General features: G+C 49.2%; 7 protein-coding genes and 1 non-coding gene across 8 annotated transcripts; 4 read left to right on the top strand and 4 right to left on the bottom strand.

The window, feature by feature from the left end:
- Positions 1-411: 411 nt before the first annotated feature.
- Positions 412-1,491, bottom strand: EI90DRAFT_492231 (uncharacterized protein). Its single transcript, XM_039067692.1, has 2 exons — positions 1,402-1,491; positions 412-1,190 (listed from the first exon to the last, which is right to left on the bottom strand). The coding sequence occupies exon 2, from the start codon at positions 1,010-1,012 to the stop codon at positions 578-580; it is 435 nt and encodes a 144-aa protein (XP_038917708.1). The 5' UTR covers positions 1,013-1,190; positions 1,402-1,491; the 3' UTR covers positions 412-577.
- Positions 1,492-4,208: 2,717 nt separating this feature from the next.
- On the bottom strand, positions 4,209-6,071 carry EI90DRAFT_3121341 (cytochrome P450; the record flags this gene model as incomplete). Its single annotated transcript, XM_039063386.1, has 11 exons — positions 4,209-4,362; positions 4,424-4,466; positions 4,525-4,575; positions 4,640-4,698; positions 4,755-4,987; positions 5,042-5,104; positions 5,166-5,300; positions 5,357-5,420; positions 5,488-5,679; positions 5,739-5,886; positions 5,948-6,071. 11 exons carry the CDS (start codon positions 6,069-6,071, stop codon positions 4,209-4,211), a joined length of 1,266 nt encoding a protein of 421 aa, XP_038917707.1.
- Positions 6,072-6,365: 294 nt separating this feature from the next.
- On the top strand, positions 6,366-7,737 carry EI90DRAFT_3050447 (uncharacterized protein). The gene has a single exon (XM_039059760.1). The coding sequence runs from the start codon at positions 6,756-6,758 to the stop codon at positions 7,344-7,346; it is 591 nt and encodes a 196-aa protein (XP_038917706.1). The 5' UTR covers positions 6,366-6,755; the 3' UTR covers positions 7,347-7,737.
- Positions 7,738-9,515: 1,778 nt separating this feature from the next.
- On the bottom strand, positions 9,516-11,671 carry EI90DRAFT_3121340 (cytochrome P450; the record flags this gene model as incomplete). Its single annotated transcript, XM_039063385.1, has 13 exons — positions 9,516-9,612; positions 9,674-9,805; positions 9,865-9,981; positions 10,039-10,081; positions 10,138-10,188; positions 10,256-10,314; positions 10,385-10,617; positions 10,673-10,735; positions 10,787-10,921; positions 10,979-11,042; positions 11,089-11,280; positions 11,344-11,490; positions 11,538-11,671. 13 exons carry the CDS (start codon positions 11,669-11,671, stop codon positions 9,516-9,518), a joined length of 1,467 nt encoding a protein of 488 aa, XP_038917705.1.
- Positions 11,672-12,674: 1,003 nt separating this feature from the next.
- EI90DRAFT_3145011 (FMN-linked oxidoreductase) lies at positions 12,675-14,374 on the bottom strand (the record flags this gene model as incomplete). Its single annotated transcript, XM_039065218.1, has 8 exons — positions 12,675-12,761; positions 12,824-13,356; positions 13,415-13,612; positions 13,639-13,831; positions 13,886-13,951; positions 14,009-14,095; positions 14,147-14,208; positions 14,260-14,374. The coding sequence occupies 8 exons, from the start codon at positions 14,372-14,374 to the stop codon at positions 12,675-12,677; spliced, it is 1,341 nt and encodes a 446-aa protein (XP_038917704.1).
- Positions 14,375-14,705: 331 nt separating this feature from the next.
- On the top strand, positions 14,706-16,194 carry EI90DRAFT_3050426 (uncharacterized protein). The gene is made up of 6 exons (XM_039059759.1): positions 14,706-14,838; positions 14,888-15,030; positions 15,104-15,557; positions 15,621-15,808; positions 15,832-15,952; positions 16,041-16,194. The coding sequence occupies exons 3-6, from the start codon at positions 15,150-15,152 to the stop codon at positions 16,179-16,181; spliced, it is 858 nt and encodes a 285-aa protein (XP_038917703.1). The 5' UTR covers positions 14,706-14,838; positions 14,888-15,030; positions 15,104-15,149; the 3' UTR covers positions 16,182-16,194.
- Positions 16,195-17,793: 1,599 nt separating this feature from the next.
- EI90DRAFT_2915307 (uncharacterized protein) lies at positions 17,794-20,902 on the top strand (the record flags this gene model as incomplete). The annotated part of the gene is made up of 9 exons (XM_039054542.1): positions 17,794-18,042; positions 18,086-18,230; positions 18,287-19,535; positions 19,589-19,885; positions 19,930-20,067; positions 20,127-20,247; positions 20,297-20,328; positions 20,384-20,636; positions 20,696-20,902. The coding sequence occupies 9 exons, from the start codon at positions 17,794-17,796 to the stop codon at positions 20,900-20,902; spliced, it is 2,691 nt and encodes an 896-aa protein (XP_038917702.1).
- A 533-nt stretch (positions 20,903-21,435) lies between these two features.
- On the top strand, positions 21,436-21,528 carry EI90DRAFT_t113. Its single transcript has one exon. It is a non-coding gene; the product is annotated as a tRNA-Ser (tRNA).
- Positions 21,529-21,840: the final 312 nt, after the last annotated feature.

Genomic DNA, 21,840 nt, shown 5'->3' with positions numbered 1-21,840 from the left:
CCATCCGCAAGACCGGAATACTCACCATGCGGCGCTAGACACGAGTCAAGCCAGGTGAAGAACTTACCAATCTAAAGAAAGAAGGGAAATCAACAAAAGTAGATCCATAATAAGAGATGGTTGTGTAAATGAGGCGTGGAAGCCAATGCGTGCAGCGGACGCGAGAACAAGCAAGGGAGACGACGTGCAGGACGTGTCGTTGATGCCCGACCTAGAAAATGCGTCCCAATTATCGTAAACTAGCATGGCTGAATCGCGCGGCTAATCAGCATGCGAAGGAGCCGATGGTGGGTACGACGGAGAAAACAAGGCATGGGGCCATAGGATGCAGCGGATGCAAGGGAAAAAAAGATGAGTCAGCGTGAGCTCTGGCGCTCCGCAACACACAACATCCCTAGCGAGATTCTATTCGCAAGATTCGAGATGGAAGCTGAAGTGTGTCTCAATAACACTACGTTGTTCGTGCTGACTATGTTTTTCCTATAGTGTGCCACTCATGCGGAGCTTGTGAGTTGGCTTTTTGAGTATGCGATATCCCAGGAGGCTTGGGAAAGCATGTTCAAAATTAGTTAGAAGTCTAGCGGTGTGCTCCTGATGCCAGCCTGGTTCGTCGCGACCAGACTCCTGTCATCTGGAAATCATCTAGATACCCTTCTACATTGCGGAAATTGACACAGCGACGGTCGCACCTAAATCTCTTGATGCTCTTTCCCAAGGCACAGCAACGATGTGCGAAGGCGGGTGGGGATGCGTGAACCCATAAAGGGGAGTCATCGACCTCATAGCGAGGAGGACGAGATACTGGCAATTTAGAGGCTGAGACTCCTGTGAGAGCAAATGTACCCTGAAGCGCGTATCTACGAAACTCGCCCAGAACCACGATGAGCGGAAAACGATTGGCGGTGTGCAAGTAATCCCACGCTCTGGTGAAGGGAAGAAAACGGGAACCCAGTAGCCATCTTGGTGGCCTTACGAGCTGCGCTGAAGCTAGTAATTTCCCCCAACCCGACATTCACCAACCACGCTGGCATTGGAGCAGACGATTCGATATAGTGTAAGTGAGCGCAGGTCCATAGGTACACATCAGGCTGATGGCGTATGACAAATTAAACAAGCACGATTCACCCGTGAATACCATTGAGTTATAAGAGTATCCCATGTGTATGGGGTGATGGAGGTGACGTAAGGGACTTCGGGAACAGTATTGTTGAATCCGGCGCCGTGGAGTTCGAACGAACTGTCCATCGCCAGATTACGAGGATATCGGTCAACTCAATCGTAAGAGAAATGACAGCGAATGTGTCGGGGATCTGGTAGGTTCGTGGATTCAGGCAGTTTCATCACTTGAAGCCTTAGAATCGACACCTGTGGGTAGCTATGAATCTCGGAAAATGGCCGAACCTTTTCTTTCTTCTTGGTGGAACCCCAGTAGCTTTCGCGATACTTTCGTATTTGGGATTTGTTCTGGGACGCAGGAGTTCCCGGTTCGGTTCGGTTCGGTTCGGTTGTGAGAGGTCGGCACGATACTGCCACGGTGAGGAAATGCCGGTCTTCACCGTGTGGGACTCCCGTACCCGATTACGGGAGGTCCGGTATACCCACTAAAACCCCGCTACTGTATAGCCGGTTATCCGGCAGCCTCTTCCTCGTGTAAATTGCCACTCGAGGGCTTTGGGCCCGTATTTCTTGCGGTTCGTAAGTGCAATGTCCTGGTGAAGTTTATTGTTTAGGCTCGCTTTTAGCGCGTTCACCACTTCTTTTATAATGGTGGCGTGGCATCTCCCGGGCGCACTCGGATTACCGTTCTGAAGATTCTCGTCTCTCCTTTCTGGTTTTCTTGTTTCTGGATCTGATATTGATGATGGGGTGCTGCCATGGTGTAGGAGTTGTGGGCCAGGGTATCTTCCTGCAGTCGCACATTGTTTTGGCTATGGTCCATATGCCATGATCTTGTCACTGTGGTTTAGGAGGCGGTCAAAGAGTGTGTGCACATCGATTCTCTTTGTTGGCAGTGGTTGCAATCACTGCAGTGGTCATCTTCCCCCGACTTTGTGCCCATTGTGGAGTATGAAGTTTCGGATCTCCGGTTAGAGCTCTTTTCGGTTCTTGTCCCAGATTCTGTCCGTGGCAGGATTTCCATTGTCTGTGTTCTCGAGTGAAGACCAGATCAGGCTGATGTTACCGGTTAGGTGGGCTCTTGTTTGTATCTTCTCGCCAATCTCGCTCTGCGCATTAGTTTATGGGCTTTGTCACACTCCGTTCGGGATATTGGATGGGTTCCGGAGTTGGCCGAGTTGGGCGTGCCGTAATTTGTTCCTAAACCCTATATTAACTCCGTCGTCCTGAGAGGTGGAATGCGCGTCCGTACACTACTCCATCGGTTTGACGAACTCAAGCTGCGTCGCTGATTACTCTAGTGGGGCGTTAGTATCGGAATTTCATCCGCTAAGTGGGATATTATTACGTACATCCAGAACCAGATACCGAAAAAATTCAAGAGCAACTCGTGCCTCCTTCTGCTAGACCTCCTCAGCCAAATAGAATCAATCAGCACATCAGTGTTATGCTTCTTGATAGACTCCACCAGCAGCACTTGATAACTAGAGTTCTCTGCTGTGCCTGCAAGCCACTACTAGTGCTTACTAGGTCAGATTGATCCTTTGACCACCTCACCAAGGCTGGAAGTGTGCTCGACGTCTATGCCTCCTGAGTCTTCATCTCGGAACCTAACCAGTCCCAGGGAAATGGTGTAACCTTCGATGCAAACTTGCATGGCAATGGGGAGAGCAAATGCAACGCAGTTTTCGAAAGAGCTGCCGTATTTTTTAGGGCATGCGTCTGAGAGAGAGGAAAGGGACTGATGAATGGGGCGTCCGTGAGCCCCTTGAATCTTAACAAAGTCGACTTTATGACGGCATACAATCTATGTAATGGAGAGTTACAACCTGCTTGCTTTGCGCGACGAACGGCTGCGATAACAGCTTCAATATGGTTGGTCTGCCGTCTTTCAGTCAGAACCCTAGGCCTGGGACATGTGTTGTCGAATAGAATGGCAGAAGGGGCAATGACAAATGACATTATACCTAAGGAGTCGCAACGAAGCTCTCAAACGTCCTGTCATCTCCGTGTGGATTTTCATGAATTCCAGGTGCTCGAGTACTAGCATCACGCCCCGCGTAGGCCGGCTGAATCCCTAGTAATTATTTCCTGACTATCCACGGATGATGCGTTTTAGTCCGGAGATGTGTTCGTGCAACCAAATGCCGTTATCCTCTGGGTCGATATAGCCTTTGACCCCAGCTGTGGTTTCGACACATTGGTCCAGCGCTATGTATGGTGAGCCTCTTAGAGTGAACGTTAGCGGATCTCTGAATGGGCACTCCTGATCGATGGTCAGCGTGACATAATTTTGGCGAGTCCTTCGGACACTCTTCCTATGCAACAACGACAGCAAAATGAGCATCTTAAGACATAACCAGCCTTCCATTGATCTATCCATTGTTGTGCCTGGTATGGGCTCGCTCAATGGGGAATACTCATTGGGTAGTGCGCAGTTAAGTTACGAACATGTGCAACGCGTCCGTTGAGACCACCTGCCATGCCTGTTCGGGAGGGAACCGTTGTACAGTCGCCTTCTTGAATTCAAGCGAGCACACAATGAGTATGTCCAGAATCTGGTAGGCGTGCAGGATTCTGGCTCCGTCGCCCGCAACCTCAAAATGTGCTCTATAGATAATATGTTGCTAGACGCATAAAACAATCATCCCTCTTCGGTGAGAGAAATGCATTGCAGCACCACGACGAAATCCCTCTTCCCGTTCCAGGACCAGATTGTAGTATACATTGTACGAAATACAGGTTACATGAAGTGGACCGAACCATTTGGAATTGCGTCGTCATAAAGGGTCAGCAAGAAGAGTCGAGAGATTCAAGTGCAGTATTGATGAGCGTAGAAGTTTCCGGTGACCTAGGGGTGAGATCGCAGGCTACTTCATCGATCAAACTGTTCATACGGGACCAGTTAAAGGGAAGTCGTGAGTGCTGACCAGTCAACATACCTTGCGTGACCAACGCGGAGATCAGGTTCGATACAGTGAACCCCGATGCGTTTTGTGATGTTGAACACCGACAGAATTGAAGCAAACGTGATGAAGATGATGGCATCAGCAAAATGGAGGCCAACGCATTTCCTAGAGAATCGGTTGTTACTAGGGAAGATCGGTGCAAGCGGCAGAAAATAGTTGCCTTCTGCCAAATCCAAATATGAATTCCTTCGGGTCGAGAGCAGGGCTATCACCTAAGAACCGTTCGGGCCTAAATTCTTCCGGCTCTGGGTAGTGGCGTTCGTCCCTACTCATTGCCCTGAGAGCGTGCGAAATGCTGAGAGAACCAAAGGTTGCGAAGGACCAGGAGAAACACTAACCATTGATTTGGCATGATGATTGAATCACGAGGAATGAAGTATCCTAAGGTGTTGGTGAATCAATACTGTTTTCGCTGTCCAAGACGAAACGAGTGTCACACCTCCGTAGATATCGTCCTCAACAGGGGCATGACTCACTCCGAGGGGAAGTACTGATGGGACGCGGAGGAAATAGGTAAATCCTGGAATTTGTGTGTGCGGATGTCCAAAACACACCAGGGTGCCATCTGTGCACTTCCTTGATCACAGCGTTAAGATATGGGAGATTGTCTTGACTACCGCCCGAAAGAAATAGTGTCAGTGCGATGCCGAGTTAAGATACTCTACCTACTCATCGAAAGTTGGAAAGCGCAGCACCTCGTGCTTAGACGAAGTCCCAAGCACGACGTCTAATTCTTGCTGGGCTTTTTTCTGAACCTCAGGATTGAGCATCATTGCAGTGAGAAATGCTTTGATCCCGACAAGAGTTGTATCTACGCCAGCGGTGTAGAGGGTGCCAGTGGCCAGCTTCACGGAATCTGGATTCTTCCCAGCAAGCATCAGTCTGTTCACAAGCGATAAGGACTAGCAATGCGCTTTATTAGGCAAGCTTCTATCCAAATTAAATGTTGGGCATACCTCTTGAGACAATGCGTACTCGAATGATCGATTCAGGAGTTCTTTGCGAATCGCGCCCAAGGACTGAAAAACGGTTGTGGGGTGGAACATGTACATCGTACATAATGTCATAAAATGTACGTACCTCTGCCTCTTTCTTGAATTGTGCGAATGGAATACTACGAGGAACATACACAAGGATAGGGAAGAAATCGACCAGATGTCTCCCAAAAAAATTAAAATTGAGCGCCTTGACGAACTTCTCGATAATTTGCAAATACTGAGGGAGCATCATTACAATATATCCAGAAAGCCATGGATTGTGACGCAGCTTACGTGGTCTTCGGGGCCCTTAACATTAATCCCATATGTCGTTTTGAGAATCACTCCACCAAGGCGTCTTATTTAAAACGCATGTCCGTATGTTCAGATGGCAGCAAAATCTGAGAAAGGCATCAGCGACTCACAGACGCAGGCGGCCCTCAAAGGTGAGCGGGTTCTCGAGAGCATCCGCGAGTATGCGCAGACAAGCCTCCCAAAGGGTCCCGTGGAATTGCGTCATTGATTTCCTTGCCATCAGTTGATGAAGCATCGCCCTTCGTTCTCTCCATTCCATCCCATAAGGAGCAAGAACAACGCTGGAGTCTTCGACACCTAACCTATTGGCACGCGACCGAGTGAGTAAATGTCGGGCAGATGCATGCCTGATGGGACTCACAGCCTTCCAGCCCAAACCATGGTAGGTCGGTCAGAGTAAATTGATGCATTATTTCCAAGCATGTCTTTAGCGACCTCATAGCTATTTAGAACGATCAACTGGCGGCCAAAGAGATTGAAGCCGACAACATCGCCTGCGATTTCATCACCTAAACACATTGTTTTATTTGGGTGCTATGGCGGCCCCACACACCGTAAGTAGCTCGAAACTCTGAGAATATCTTCCAACATGATGAAGTCCTAGGGCTTTGACGAAGAAGCCTGCAAGCGATGATGCCTCCAAATCTTGGTCCAGGAGTGCAAGGAACCCCCTTAGATCGGCTCCTCCATTCATGGCTACGGATGACCTTCCAATAAGCAAAGTAAACCATAAGCAGCAAAAGCAGCCATCCCATCATTGGGCTTATGCTGAACATTAACACAGCCAGTCGAGATGACAGCTCTGAGAGAAAACTCTCTAAAAGTAGATGAGGGGGTGAGGCAAGCCTTTTATCCCAAAAGGGGGATCGAAGGAGGGGGAACCGATAGGACCCCTCATGATACCATCGAACCGAAGCCAGCAGAAGAACGGGACTGGCTACCGGGAGTACGATGGGACATATGTCCTCTCAACTTAGAACAAATGGACCGCTAAAACATTCGGCGAAGGGACGGAAAAATTATTTGCTGTGACCACATGAGCTAATAAGGCCGGATTCAAAGTGATCGCAGAAGCAGAGACAGATTGGTCCCAATCTAGAAAGGCCGAAGCTCTGAACGGAAGGGGCAAAATTGACTTTGAGCGAAAAAAATGACGTATCCCATCAGGGATCTCCTAAGGAAGGAGCCTTGATCTGGAAAACCCAATGCAAAATGTAATTTGTGATGAGAAACACATTAGAACCCCTTCCAACATCGATCCTCCTGCAGCCCAAAACTCCTCCAGGACTGCAGGCTTCGATATCAACTTCTACCTCTTTATTCCCGCCCGCACCGGAACTCGGAAAGCAGGACTCGGACATCGTCCTCTGCCTCATCAATGACCTTCCAGACGGATCATCAAGTCCAATATTTCAAGGGGTGTCAGTTAAACCCGTCCCTTTACTCAAGCTTCGGACCCTTGTTTACCTGGACGGGGCGATACCCCGTCGCGACATTGCCCGTGGTTGGATTTCTACGTGGAATCAGTATACCACTTATAGCCTGTTCCAACCAAAATTTTCCGCTGTGCCCACATACCACCAAGGTTGAGGTACGTCTGAGGTCCCGTATCAGATTGAGGGCTGGAACTCTGTTCGATGCTCCATTGCTCCCATTCTTCAGAGGATTCACCCATCTCAGAGCCCTTCGCTCAACTAGCCCCACGGCGGAAGACCGGGTAATACCCCGTGCAGGCATATTTGGCGATGTTGAGAACAAATCGAGTGTGACCTTCGAAAGAGCCACCGCATTTGTCAGTGTAGACATTGGAAAGAGAGGGAGAGAGATTCAAGGGCAAGGAATCGGGCGAGGAATCCATGGACTCGTGGATTTAATTAAGGCCAGACACAATCTGGTGCTACTTACCTGCTTGCTTTGCACGATGAGCGGCTACGGCGAAAGCTTCAATATCATGGTTCTGGCTTCTTAGGCCTGGGTATGCATCGCTGAACGGAATGGCAGAGGGACGGCGGAGTTGTCGGGTCATCCACCTCCCTTAGGAATCGCAACAGAGCTTTCAAGCACCTGGCATCCTATCGTCGCCGCATAAATTTTGATGCTCAAGCACCAGTTCTATATCTCGGGGCCAACTGAATCCATCCCTTGGATGCGGACGAAGTCGATGACGCGTTTCAGGTGAAGACCACTATTTTCTAGACTGATATGACCTTGTGCGTCCGCGGCTGTGACCTCAGCACATATCAATCCAACACCATGCATGGTAAGGCTCTTAGAATGAAGAGAATATGGTCATACTTACTCGAAGTTGGACGAGGTGGGTCAACATAACTGCACACACACACAAGTACCTACAATAGTTCACTCACATCGCAAAGTTGGGTTTTACAGACGCTGCAAGCAAAATTTGACCCACCACTCAGTCAGTTCCTGCGCAACAACAGCAGCAAAATGAGCTTTTAAGACACATAAGCTGTTCGATCGATTTATTCGCCGCTGGTAAGACTGTGCCTGAAGCGGGCTCGCCCAACGGGTAACGAGCTCGTTTTACCTTGCTTGCAAGGAATCTTAACTTTCCCGCCCTGTTGATATTGCTTCTTCTTTAGGGCACAAGCAACAGCGCAGCGGCCCGTTACAGGAAGCACTATGAAATTGCGTCATCAACACGCACAACGGGCTTGTCCTGCACACATGGAGCGGCGTTATTGAAAGCGAAGCGTGCTTCCCCGAGAATTGGCTAAATGGTTTTAGTGGGTATACCCGCGTGGTCGCGTGAGCCCCGCACGGAGCGATAACCAGCATTTCCCCTCGGTGGCAATTTCGATCACATGGGCACACGACGCACCGTCAGGAAGGCTCGATCTATCCTTCCGCACAAACCTTTCAGGCCCTAAGCCCGAGAAAGCTATTGAAGGTTCCACCAAAAAAAAGAAGAGATTGCAGGTGCGCTCTCAATTGGTAGGGAGGGATCAGACGAGCGGAACTCCATTCTTCCCACCCAATTCAAGCGGTGGACCCCCCATGGGTCTCACCCTTCCAAGTGACAAAAGTACGCCAAATACTACTGCAGAACGATGATATTCTTACCACACTTTAGCCCTGCACGACGATGTACCAGCTTTTGCTGAGAAGAATCCGTCATTTGGCGCAGACTCCGTTACTTTTCCTATATCATTGCATGTGCAGGTCCTCCAGGCAACTTAATGGGAGCAGTCCGAGGCGAAAATGTCCCAGAGGCATTTGGCGCGAACCTGCTTTGCACTGTTTTGGCGCCACAATGATGCACCACTTGCTAGGATAGCCAAAAAAAAAAGAACCAGAAGTAACGAATATCATACGAATCGTTGAAATGAGGAAAAACAGATTTCCATGCAGTGCAGTTGATCCGTATGTCAGGTGGGAAGTTGGTCAGTGCAGACCGCTGAAATGCCAGATCGTCTGCTCGGTGTCCTTGTCTGCTCAACCTTTCGTCTCGGAAAGAGGAGTAAGGCAAGGCTGTGGTGTAATTGCTAAAGTGGTGGCCTTCCATAAGGATCTCCCTCGCCAGCTCGGCTGTACATGCTGGCTTCCGACATGCTGACAATGGTGCTTTGCTGTAGACTGTTCTTTCTTAGGAACAATCTGGAACGGGTCTTCGGTAATTTCAGCGACCGAGCCTAACTCACTTCCGAGGACCGACGATTCGGGCCGCGGTGGTCCCCTCTGCGCGGGCTAGGATAAGCCTCTGGGTATCCTGTATTCGCGAATCGCCGTTTGGAGCTCGAGGAACCACGCAGGATCACGGGGATAGGCGATGAAGCGCTATCATTATAGTTGCTGCTTCTATCATTGTTGGTTCGCCTACAGATCTGTTGTATTTGAAATCGTGAAGAATGGGGTTTCTCAAAGACTGCGGTTTTTATTCAAAGGATATACCCAGTCATCAGAAGAGGATCCCAGAAGATCCATATTGCCAATGATGTCAATGTATTTACCGTGTGATTTCATACTGCGACGACTGGTGGGGTGGATCTACGTTTATGTCTCCCTGTCCCGCATAATGGCTCCTTCGCGCACTTCAATTCGGTGCGTGCATCCAGCCGTAGGCGGTTCGGCTGGTTACATAGAATGGATTGGCTGTGTATGAATTCACATTGCATAATCAAGAAGAGTCGTCGAGAGATTCAAGTGAAGTATTGATGAGCGCAGCTGTCCCGGGTGACCTGGGGGCCAGATCGCATGCCGCCTCATCGATCGGACTGTTAGAGATGTCTAGTTCAGAGGCGAACATGAGTTGTGGCAGGCGACCCAACAACGTACCCTGCATGACCAACGCGAAGATTGGGTTCGACATAGCGATCCCCCGTGCGCTTCGTGATGTTGAACGTCGACAGAATCGAAGCAAACGTGATGAAGATAACGGCATCAGCGAAATGCAGGCCAACACATTTCCTAGAGGATCGGTTGTGACTAAGGTAGACTTGTGCTGGCACCAAGTCGTGTACAATTACCTTCTGCCAAATCCAAGTATGAATTCCTTCGGGTCCAGAGCAGGATTATCACCCAAGAACCGCTCGGGCCTGAATTGTTCTGGCTCTGGGTAGTGATGCTCGTCCCTACTCATCGCCCTAGGACAAATTCTGAGAGGAAGTACTGAAGGAGCAAGACGAGCGAAAAACACTTACCATTGATTTGGCATAATGATTGAATCACGAGGAATGAAGTATCCTAGATTTTTGGTGAATCAACGTTTTCGCAGTCCAAGACGAAATGAATGTACACACCTGCATAGACATTGTCCTCAACAGGAGCGTGACTCACTCCGAGAGGAAACACTGATAGAACCCAGAGATAATAAGTGAATTCTGGAATTGGTCGGTGCGGACGTCGCCCAAAACACACCGGGATGCCATCTGTGCACCTCCTTGATCACGGCATTGAGATATGGAAGCTTGTCTTGACTACCACCCGAAGGGAATAATGTTAGGAGAATATGAGTCTTGTACCAAGGTGATACGCTCTGGCACCCACTCATCAAAGGTTGGAAGACGCAGCACCTCATGCTTAGACGAAGTGCCAAGCACAGCGTCCAGTTCTTCTTGGGCTTTTTTCTGCACCTCAGGATAGAGCATCATTGCAGTGAGGAATGTTTTGAATGTGATGAGGGTCGTATCCACACCAGCAATGTAGAGGGCGCCGGTGGCCAGCCTGACGGAACGTGGATTCCTTCCAGATTGTATCAATCTGTTCACGAGCGACAAAGGCTAGTAGAACGCTTCAGTAGGAAGGCTCCTATCCAAACAGGATTGTTTGACGCACTTCTTGAGACAGCGCATACTCGAATGGTCGATTCAGTAGCTCTTCACGAGTCGCGCGCAAGAACTGCGAAAAAATCGTTAGGGTGCAACCTATACATCATACATGATGTCGTACCTCCGCTTCTTTTCTGAATTGCACGAACGGAACGCTGCGAGGAATATGCAAAAGAATGGGGAAGAAATCGACCAGGTGCTGGCCAAAAAAAGTGAAATTAACCGCCTTAACGAGCCTCACCACGACCTGCAAATACTGAGGGAGCGTCATCATAACGTGTCCCAAAATGTCAGGCGTTCTGACGTAGCTTACGCGGTCTTCGGAGTTCTTGACATCGATCCCATACGTTGTTTTGAGAATCACTGCACCAACGTGCCTTGAAACGTATATCAGATTATACTGGAGAAGTATGAGCGACTCACAGGCGCAGGAGATCCCCAAGGGCGAGCGAGTTCTCGAGAGCACCCACGAGTATGCGCAGAGCAGCCCTCCGGAGAGCACCATGGAATTGTGTCATTGATTTTCTTGTCATTAGCTGATGAAGCATCGCTCTTTGTTCTCTCCACTCCAACCCGTAACGGAGTTGAGAAAAACCAGTGTTTTCGGCGCCCATCCTATTGGTACATGATCGAGTAACTACAAGATGAACTAAAACGGCGTATAGGTATAGGACTCACAGTTTTCCGGACATAACCATACTAGGTCGGTCCGAATAAATCGACGCATTAGTCGCAAGCATATCTTTGGCGACCTCATAGCTATTGAGAATGATCAACTGGCGGCCAAACAGATCGAAACCGACGATATTGCCTGCGATCGCATCTCTTAAAATCACATTGTCATCTCAGTGCTATATCAACTCCATGCACACACCGTATGTTTCTCGAAATTGTGAGAATATTTTCCAATGGAACGAGTTTTGGCGAAGAAGCCTGCAAGCAATGATACCTCCAAACCTTGGACCAGGAGGGAAAGGGAACCCCTTGGAATGACGCCTCCATTCATAGTTACAGGCGCATTTCCAAAGAGCAAAGCAAGCCAAAGGCACCAAAAGCAACCATTGCATCGATGGGATCGACATGTTGGACATCAAGTGCAGCCAGAGGAGATGATCAGAGAGCAAGCTCCTCCAAAGCAAATCGATAAAGCATCCCTCTTATACCAGGAAATTAGGATTAATATTTGTGATATAATAAAACTAATATCCAGGAGTGATGGCAGCAGCAGATCCTAATCGAGAGCTCCGAATTGGGGCGTACCCCGTAACTGCGTGCATTCAAAATACTAATGTGATTTATAATGGCAAAATGCATTGCCTCGAGGTAGCCACCTTGTTCCGTAGCGCAGGGGGGTGCCATCCACGTCTACTAGTACCGGGTTCTGAGGACTAGTCTTCGTCAACAGCTCGGAAAGCAGAACCCAGACCTTGTCTTCCGCCTCAGCAAGGTCCCCCCAGCCTGAGATGGAACATCGAGCTCAGTCAAATTAGGTTTATTTGGCCTGCAAACTTCAGGCTGCTCGCCTAGGGCAGGGGTCTCGAGAAAAACACGCGCAAATAAAGTAGACATAAGAAAATAAGTCCGATCTGGGTGCACTGATCGTTCTCCTAGGCGGGATCCTAGCCTCTCATCCTCCTTCGTTCGTTCGGACCATATTCCCCTGGCGAGTCGTCACTTACAGATGTTCGGAGTTAAATTAGGTAAGTCAGTGCATGCGTCGGTGCCGAAAGGGGATATATGGTGAAGCCTGTGCGCAGACCATTGAGGTCAGGTCTCCACTACCTTAGCATCATCTCTCACTAGTAATATAGAAGAGAAGGGAAGAAGCGGGGCCAACCAATCGATCGACACGGGATCTCACGAAATCATTATATCTTCGGAGCGTTCTCTCAAATAAACTACCTTCAGAATATTCATTAAGTAACTCGAGGGCTACAGCTCTCGTAACGGGGCTGTGTCATGGCATACATTCTACGGAACTCTACATTGGGGATATCTACATTAGCTATCTAAGGTCTTTTGCGTTGGAGCATCCTGGTCCAAGCGCGCTCATACTGGTTCACCGGCTTGGCAGCAACTCCAAGCTGCATCGCAGACTAATCCCCAGTAGAAAATCAGTATCAGAATTCCATCTGCCAAACGAGATTTCATTACGTACTTTCAACGCAAAGTCCGGGTTGCGCAAAAATTCACGAGCAACTCGAATTACATCTGCCTGGCCCTTCTGCAGGATCTCCTCAGCTTGCTTCCCATCAGTGATCAGCCCAACCGAACCGATCAGCACATCCGGGTTATGCTTCTTGATAGACTCTGCCAGTGGAACTTGATAGCCTGGTCCAACCGGGATTTTCTGCCGTGCCCACAAACCGCCAGAGCTGACGTCTACGAGATCCACACCAGATTCATCCTTTAACAGCCTCACAAGTTGGGAACTCTGATCGACGCCCCATTGCTTCCATTCTCCAGAGGATTCATCCTTCTCAGGGCCCTCCGCCCAATCATTCCCAGAGATGCGGTAGAAAATGGGGTAAGACTCGCCAACCTCGGCGCGGACACGTTTGGCAACGTTGAGAGCGATTCGAATGCGGTTTTCGAAAGAACCGCCGTACTTGTCGGTGCGGGTGTTGGAAAGAGGGGAAAGGAATTCATGGATGAGGTATCCGTGAGCTCCGTGGATCTCAACAAAGTCAACTTGGAAATGTTGTGCTAAGACTAGACATAATGTAAATCTGATAGAGGTGTTACTTACAACCGGCCTGCTTTGCGCGACGAGCGGCTGCGACGAAAGCTTCTTCGATATCATTGATCTTTGTTTCAGTCAGGGCCTTGGGTTTGGGGTATACAGCTTTGAATGGAATGGCGGAAGGAGCAACGACTTCGTCGGGCCATCCACCTTCCTCGGGAGTCGCAACGGAGTCCTCAGGCATCCTATCGTGTCCGCGTAGATCTTCCTGGGCCCAGGTGATCGAGTACTAGCTTTACGTCCCGCGTGGGCCAGCTGAATCCCAATGGTCGTCCCTTGGGCGTGGACGAAGTCGACGACGCGTTTCAGCTGGGGAATGTGTTTGTCCGACCAAATACCATTATCTTCTGGACTGATGCGACCTTCTGGAACTACGGCTGTGGCCTCGACGCATATCGATCCGGCACCGTGTGTGGCGAAACTCTTAGAACGAATGCATTAGAGGAGCCCCAAAGGGATGGGACTATATGAACTTACTCCGAGGTGAACAAGATGCCAATCAGTCATAAGACCGTCGACGGAACTGAACTGACACATAGGTGCCTACAATAGTTCACTCATGTCGGAAATTATGGAAGCTGCACGCAGAGTTCCACCTACCACCCAGAGTCGGTTCTTAAACGTGACACCTCTGATGGTCAGCGGTTGAAACAGTTTTGGCAGATTCTTGTTTTCCGGATACTCTTCCTGTGCAAAAAAGAATGAGAGGACAGAGTAGTTTTCGATCGGTTTACTCACCGCTGGTAGGGCTGTGCCTGGAGCGGGCTCGCTCAATGGATAATACTCGTTTGCGTTGGGCACTACGAAATCGCGTCATCAACATGCGCTATATATCCTTTCAGGTCACGTACCGTGCTTGTTCGGAAGGGGACCGCTAGGTGCGCGAAATCTCTTGTTTTCATCCACTGGAGGGAATTCAGAGGATTCGGAAGGGGACTCGTCAAAAGCAGAGACAGAGCTCGACATCCTAGCCTGCGTTGAGTTTTCTCCAGGTAAGCTGGTCGTATCAAAAAGCTGTAGCGGAAGACGCGATCCAAGGTGGGTCGTGGATTCGGAATCATCGGGTCAAAGCATGGAGTATATATACGTATTCGGTTACACAACACAAGCGGGAGATGACGAAGCACTAGACGCGTCCGCGGATTTGTGCCATTGTATAAGGTTCCGCAGCAGCTGAGTCACCAATTATAAATCACTGAGGATGATGGAAGAAGTAGAACACGCGGCGAATGTGGAGATGCCGATTACCAATGTACACAACAACAGTTGAGGGTCTTATACATAATCCCTGAGCGTGCCAACGCTGTTTACCATCTGAGTGCTGAGAAAACTTTACACCTCACCGCGCCCAGGCACACAGAGTCATGGTTTGCGCGCGCAAGACATTCGCCATGGAATGAGTGACGATCTGCGGTGTTTTGCCATATTAAGCAGGGACACTGCTTGCTGCGGCTGTGCTACAGCAACTCACATTTGAAGACCTATAAGCCAAGCCTGACGGCCAATTGCAAGTACCTAGCATACCGCTCCGCCTGGACCAGGACTCAAATCTGCGGTTACCATAACTCCCGACCTTGATTCGATCCAGACCACCCCCTCCATCTCTAGATAAGGGGGAACGGGTAGGATTGTAATGCAACCACTCAACTTGTTAACTAATTGGGGATACTCCAAATTTCGCGCTTGCTTCGAGAGCATCCACAATTTCTTCGCTGGTTCCCACGAGGAAACCCTCCCTGAGATGGACCTCGGAGTTCCCGATAACTTAAATTCTCACATCCGGTCTCATTCTGCTACTCTAACCGTCAATCCGCAGGCATCTTTCCGTAATTACGCCATAGCTCTGAATGCACTCGCACGCAGTCTCCATGCAGGCATTCGTGATGTGAAACCTGGGGAATTGGTCACTGGAAGGAGGCGTCCATTACCTGTTGAAATCGTGTTAGAGATTTTTGAGTGGGCAGATATCAGGGTGCAGGCTGTTGAGTTTCATTCTGATAGTTGGGTATCGGCACACGCATCCAATGGTGAAGCCTCGAGGTCGATCTGGTTCTCTGCGGGGCCATTGGGACCAGAATTGCTTCAGCAAAGGCTGAGCATGCAGCTTGAGACGCTTTCTCATGATCAGGGATGGGTGGGCGATCCATCGGTACGTACGCCCCGACTTATTACAATTTGATCAGGTTCCGTCCTAACTCATTTCCAACACTAGGCTGGAAGCTGGTCAGGGTTTGAGATAGCAATAACCACAAGAAACCCCACCAATGGCCAACTACGAATCCTACAAACGGAGGGCGATAATATCCAGTTGCTGACCTGGAAATCTCATTGCAACACTATAGAAACCCGTTTTCCTATTCATCACACTGGTATCGAGTTTCGGCCAGACCATGAAATTTGGTCGCTCTTAAAGAAGATACTAGCAGCCGTTCCATTACTGTGTACGCATTCGCACAATACCCAGGGTGGTCTTGTTTTGCGGAAAGAGGGATACTGAGAGTCATGAAAACGTTCATACCAACACACATTCATCCAACTGATCCTGTCAATCGTCTGATTGCGTTCGCCGCCGCGCGAATGGTCAAGTTGGCCGATGAACCACTGGATACTGGTACCCTTTCACTCTTGTTAGTTTCAGGCGGACCTAACAACCCGCCATGCTCCCCTTCCTCTCTGCGCGTTCCCTACATATCCGCGCCTTATAATGGATGTAACTCGCCTCGCCATTAGCCACGATACCTATCTCGTTTCTAATTCGCCCTCCCAGCATTGACCGGAAGATACTAGTTTGACGCCTTACGCCCAACTTACGCCATGTTTCACAGGATAAAGTGACCCTTCCTCCAGTCGATTGGTATGATTCGGAGGTGTGAGCAGCTATGCCAGATATTTCCAACCCTGGCATTCGATAGCGCCCTTCCCTCGTTGAGCCGCGTTGAAATTCCCTCACCGGGCGTATGCTAAAGGCTCAGACCCTTGGCTCCGTGCCGGTATGGAATGGGTCTCAAGAATGTGTACCTTCCTGGTTCTCTACTGGACCAAATACTCAAGCAAAGGCTCGCCTTACGCGATTAGTGCAGGCTAGCTGTTCAATCCATCAGTTTATCACGATTTGAGAATGAATTTCCCCTAAAATTCAACTGGAAAATATTCATAGCAGCACGAGATCTCACCCATGGTCGGTCCGAACCATAAATCCTAGAGAAGAGATAGCAGGAATACTGACTACTTGTTGCCCGGGGAAACAGCATCAGAAGTCTGATGGACTGGATTGGTGTCAAGTTCTAAGTCGATGAATCATCGACTTTCAAGGAACACTCCCTATCGCGAAACTGGTCGGGCTTCACGCGTCAAGCTTGAGATGATTATTTCAAGGGTACCTTGGATGAGAATCATACTTGAGTGCCCTGTCGATTCAGCTAAAGCGGAAAATCCTTGTTGCAAGGATGCAAGGAAGTGCGTGCCCTTAGCCAGCCGGATTCGACACTACTTACAGCCTCGCGTTGACATCGGCGTCGACAATTCTCCGGATGATATTGATGGCGAATTTCCAATGGATCATGCAGCCACGGGCGGCGCATATCCCGTCGTCATACCTCGGGGTGATGGTGCCAAGAAGTGTAGTCGTTGCCTGTTTGATACTTTGTGGTTGAAATGGAGAATGGAGAACCCACGACCGATCATAGAGCCTATAGTCCTAAATGTGGTGTACGCAGGACTGAGTATGCATGCGTCGTAGTGAAGAGCAGCGGTTGGGACGTGCACTACGGCCTAAAAGATGTGACACCAAGCAGCAGTATCAACTTTTCAACAGATTAATGTTAACTAGCCGGTGTTAGTTATATATCCGACTTATAAATGAAGCCACGATCTTTCCCCCCTCGTTCTCTCCCTCAGTTGACATTACCTGGACTGAGGGATATCAGCATTATCCACTGATTTCTTGCAAATACTCAACTGCGAGGTAAATAGCTATATATCAGTACCATCTCGGTTCACGTTGTGGGCGCAGGTACGACACCAGTTATCTTCCTCCCACATCTCGGCGCGAGTGTCGTCTACGGGCAATGAAGGGCATGGGTGACATTGGATTGTATTAGTTGCATTGCCTGTTCATACAGCCAGTATTTATCGAGCTGCCCTTGTTGGTAAGGACACAGCGTGTGGAGGATAATACACAACTTCTAAGTTTGGTCGGAGTCTCTGCAGCAGCTGTGGAAGATGTCAAAGACTTGAGTTGTTTTGGCGATTGATATTGAAGCTTGGCAAGGCAGTGCAATTTCCAATGCTAACCTCTCGACCAGTGTAAAGCTTCATGACCACTGCTGCTTCTACAAGTAGCTCTACGTGAGTGTCGATCGGTGTGAGTTCGATAAATGCGACTAATGCACACCCTTTCAGAACGAGGAAACTGCGCATCACAGGTAAGGGCGGTACGGGAAAGACCGAAGCGCCGATTGGTAGTGACAGTGTTTTGCTGGACAGTTATCGCTGCAGATGGTCTGTTGAAGCGCGATGTCTTCAGGCTCCCAGACCCCTTTGCCATTATAACCGCAGACGCGGAACGCATTCACACTACGAGGAGAATCAAGGAAAATCTCAGCCCGTATTGGAATGAAAGTGTCGACGTGCAAGTACTGGTATACATGCATCATTTGCGATGAGCGCTGACCTTAGCATCTCCTCAGCAATGTTACAGAGTCGTCTGTCATTGCCGTTCAAGTATTTGATCAGAAAAAACTCAGAAGACGTGACCTAGGCTTCCTTGGCATGGTGAACATTTCCGTGCGGGATTGCATCGATATCCATGACGAAGGGCGAGGTGTGACCAATGGGATCCACACATCCTGATAGCTACTGAATCCAACGTACCTTTAGTAATGCTCACCCTGGAACTCAAGAAATCGATCGACAATCTGGCAGTACAAGGAAAGCTCATCGTTCAGTTGTCCACAGACACGAGCGCACCCATTATAAACCCTGGATCATCTCGGACGACTGGGGGTCCCTTGGGCGCGTTGGAAAGCCTTAACCTGAACCCTTCTGTTCCTTCCACCTCCACAGTCGCGGTTGGGAACACCCGTCCCATGGGTAATACTCTCGAGGTTCCGTCTAACCCAGCACCAACATCGAACTCTCCAGCAACCTCAACCATTGACCCTCAAAACTCTGTTCGCAGTCGCCGTCCCAGCACGAGCACACCCCGAGCAACCAATCCGACAGGTGTTCTATCACCAGTCACGAACGCAACTGTCCCTGCCGCGACTACCCAATCAGCAAATGCTGTGCGAAGCTTCAATCCTCGAGAAGATCAACATGGTCCTTTGCCCACTGGGTGGGAACGCCGAATTGATCACCTTGGTCGCACTTACTACGTCGATCATAACACGCGAAGTACGACATGGAACAGACCTTCCAATACCGAAGCGGCGAACACTCAAGCACAGCAAGACGCTGATGATGCTCGACTAGATCATAACCGTCGTATTTTGGCGGATGACCTTTTGGAAACCACCAACGATCCACGCTCAGGAGTTCACACTCCTGTTGCGGATGGTGCTGCCTCCGACACCGCCACAGATGCAAATCCTGTTCAGACAACTGCTGCAGGCGAGGCGCTGCCTGCTGGATGGGAAGAAAGACGTACTCCTCAAGGTCGTCCTTACTACGTGGACCATAGCACGCGAACCACGACATGGATCGATCCTCGTCGGACGCCGGTCCAAAATCTTAGACAAGATGGAAACCAAGCCATAGCGCAGCCTCAGTCTGCTTCCCACCTTGGCCCCTTGCCCTCTGGGTGGGAGATGCGCCTTACTTCTAGTCATCGTGTTTACTACGTTGACCATAACACCAAGACGACGACCTGGGATGATCCCCGTCTGCCACAGTCGCTCGATCAAAATGTGCCACAGTATAAGCGTGACTTCCGTCGCAAGCTTATCTATTTCCGCTCTCAACCTGTAATGAAGACTCACCCCGGCAAATGTGAGATTAAGGTCCGACGAAACCTCATCTTCGAGGACAGTTACGCGGAGATTATGCGTCAGACTCCAAGCGATTTGATGAAGCGCTTCATGATCAATTTCGAAGGCGAAGAAGGTCTCGATTACGGTGGTGTTTCCCGGTCAGTATTTATTCATCGTAAGAGTATCAGATTACTCATGTATGTCTGTATAGTGAATTCTTCTTCTTGCTCTCGCATGAGATGTTCAACCCATTCTACTGTTTATTCGAGTACTCTGCAGCAGATAACTACACACTCCAGATCAACCCGGCTTCTGCAGTGAACCCCGAACATCTGAACTATTTCAAGTTTATTGGAAGAGTCATGGGCCTCGCCATCTTTCATCGTCGGTTCCTAGACGCCTACTTCATCACCAGTTTCTACAAGATGATCCTGAATAAGAAGATCACCCTTGCTGACTTGGAAAGTGTTGATGCCGAACTACATCGCAGTATGACTTGGATTTGTACGTGTACCCCTCTAGACAGGGACGACTCTTACGGACGATAAACAGGGAGAACGACATTACCGATATTATCTTCGAAACTTTCACTATGACAGAAGATCGTTTCGGCGAAATGGTGACGATTGATCTCAAGCCTAATGGTGCTGGCATCCCTGTGACAGAGGAAAACAAGAAAGAATACGTCGAGTAAGGCTCCCTCATCATTGCACACACAAACTTGCGCGACCTCTGAATCGATCATACAGGACTATCATTGAGTATCGTATCGTTCGCCGTGTCCAAGGCCAGTTCCACGCCTTCATGTCTGGTTTCGGCGAATTTATCCCTCAAGAGCTCATCAATGTGTTTGACGGGCGGGAACTTGAAGTGAGTGCAGACCAATGGCAATCATTCGGTCACCTAAGCTCTTCCATAGCTTCTCATTGGAGGCATGTCGGATATTGATGTGTACGTGACCCTGTTCGATGCGGTGTTGGAACATATATAACTTCTGCCTTTGTAGTGAGGATTGGACAAAGTATACGGATTATCGTGGCTACGAGCTGAACGATGAAGTCATTCAGTGGTTCTGGCAAATTATTCGAAGCTGGCCAACCGAGCGGAAGTCTCGCTTACTTCAGTTCGCTACTGGTACGTCGCGTATCCCCTTCAACGGGTTCAAGGATCTCCAAGGTTCAGATGGTCCTCGACGGTTCACGATCGAAAAAGCTGGAGACCCTAGCCAGTTGCCTAAGAGTCACACTTGTTTCAATCGCGTATGTTCCCGGCATCGTGTATTTCATTTGATTCTCAGGATGACTATCCATTCTCGCAGATTGATTTGCCACCTTACAAGGATTACAACACTTTGGAACATAAGTTGACCCTTGCTGTGGAAGAGACTGTTGGTTTCGGGTTTGTCCTCCCTTTCCAAATGACTAGACGGCATCTGACGATTGCAATTTCACAGACAAGAATAGATGAATTCATATATTCGAGGATGTGCATCAGCAGATCCTTGCCAGAATTTCTGCATTCCTAACTTAATATCCTGTTCTTTTGTAAATGACCTTTGTTTCATGTTAATAAGAATGCATCCGTATCATCTATCGTAGCTACTGGAGCCTTTGGAGCCGTCCGTGCAGCATTGTGACCGCTCGGACATAACTAATTGTTGAAGTAGCTGCAAGTCGAGCGCGCCTCTTCTCGCCTTAATCTTGCCTTAGGGTATTGAAGAGATACCATATATTCGATCAGGTCAAAGCGTCAGTGGCGCAAGTAGTCGAACGAAGAGAAAAAGAGAAACAGCACTGTTGGCCACGCCACCTAAGTCCTCCGCCCATGCCCAGAAGGGAACAAGACATGAGTGTAAATTGAGGTCCTCAACCCTCAACTATTGCGGATGTAAGCTGCACACAGCCATATTCTTGTCGCACTTGGGCTGCATCTCCTCTCGAATCCCTGTGTCACTGAACCGCAGCTCGTCGTCTTTTTGGACTTCACGCGTATGGCGAATCGTTCCCAACGCCCTCCGCTTCGGTTGGTTACAGCCACGGGTGAAGGGTAGATGGCTTCGACGACATGGCGGAGTGGTTAACGCGACAGATTCGAATGTCTTCGACTATCTGTTCCTCTCTGAGGGCGCAAGTTCGAATCTTGCTGTCGTCGTTTTTTTTGTTCCTATGGTGGTGGTAGTCAATAGTAGCACATGCCAACTGTTTACAACCCTGTTTGAGTCATTAATGGGCCTAAATCGGAATGTTGGGATCAATATCTGCGAATGTGGCGTATGGTGGGGATGTTCATCATTGATCACAACCCCAACATCACATCTACTGTTACGAGTGCAAGTCAATGTTCTCGTCTCCAATCAGTCCTCGTTGCTTGCTCAGCGGTGCAGCAAAGATTACAGGTCCGGCTGATTTGTTTCCTCGATCGAGGCAGACTAGTACCATTGATGCAAGCAAAAGCATAACCTTT

The sequence above is a fragment of the Cantharellus anzutake genome (assembly GCF_015039405.1).
Source record: "Cantharellus anzutake strain C23 chromosome Unknown EI90scaffold_16, whole genome shotgun sequence".
NCBI classification, from domain to species: domain Eukaryota; kingdom Fungi; phylum Basidiomycota; class Agaricomycetes; order Cantharellales; family Hydnaceae; genus Cantharellus; species Cantharellus anzutake.
This window is presented reverse-complemented; position numbering and strand designations above follow the sequence as displayed.

Excerpts from the sequence above, each read along its gene's own strand:
- EI90DRAFT_3050426 (XM_039059759.1), top strand. The coding sequence starts at position 15,150 with ATGGACCTCGGAGTTCCCGATAACTTAAATTCTCACATCCGGTCTCAT. Across the intron at positions 15,558-15,620 it reads GATGGGTGGGCGATCCATCG|GCTGGAAGCTGGTCAGGGTT; the intron begins GTACGTACGCCC and ends TTCCAACACTAG. Across the intron at positions 15,953-16,040 it reads ACATTCATCCAACTGATCCT|TTTCAGGCGGACCTAACAAC; the intron begins GTCAATCGTCTG and ends CACTCTTGTTAG.
- EI90DRAFT_492231 (XM_039067692.1), bottom strand. The coding sequence starts at position 1,012 with ATGTCGGGTTGGGGGAAATTACTAGCTTCAGCGCAGCTCGTAAGGCCA.
- EI90DRAFT_3050447 (XM_039059760.1), top strand. The coding sequence starts at position 6,756 with ATGACCTTCCAGACGGATCATCAAGTCCAATATTTCAAGGGGTGTCAG.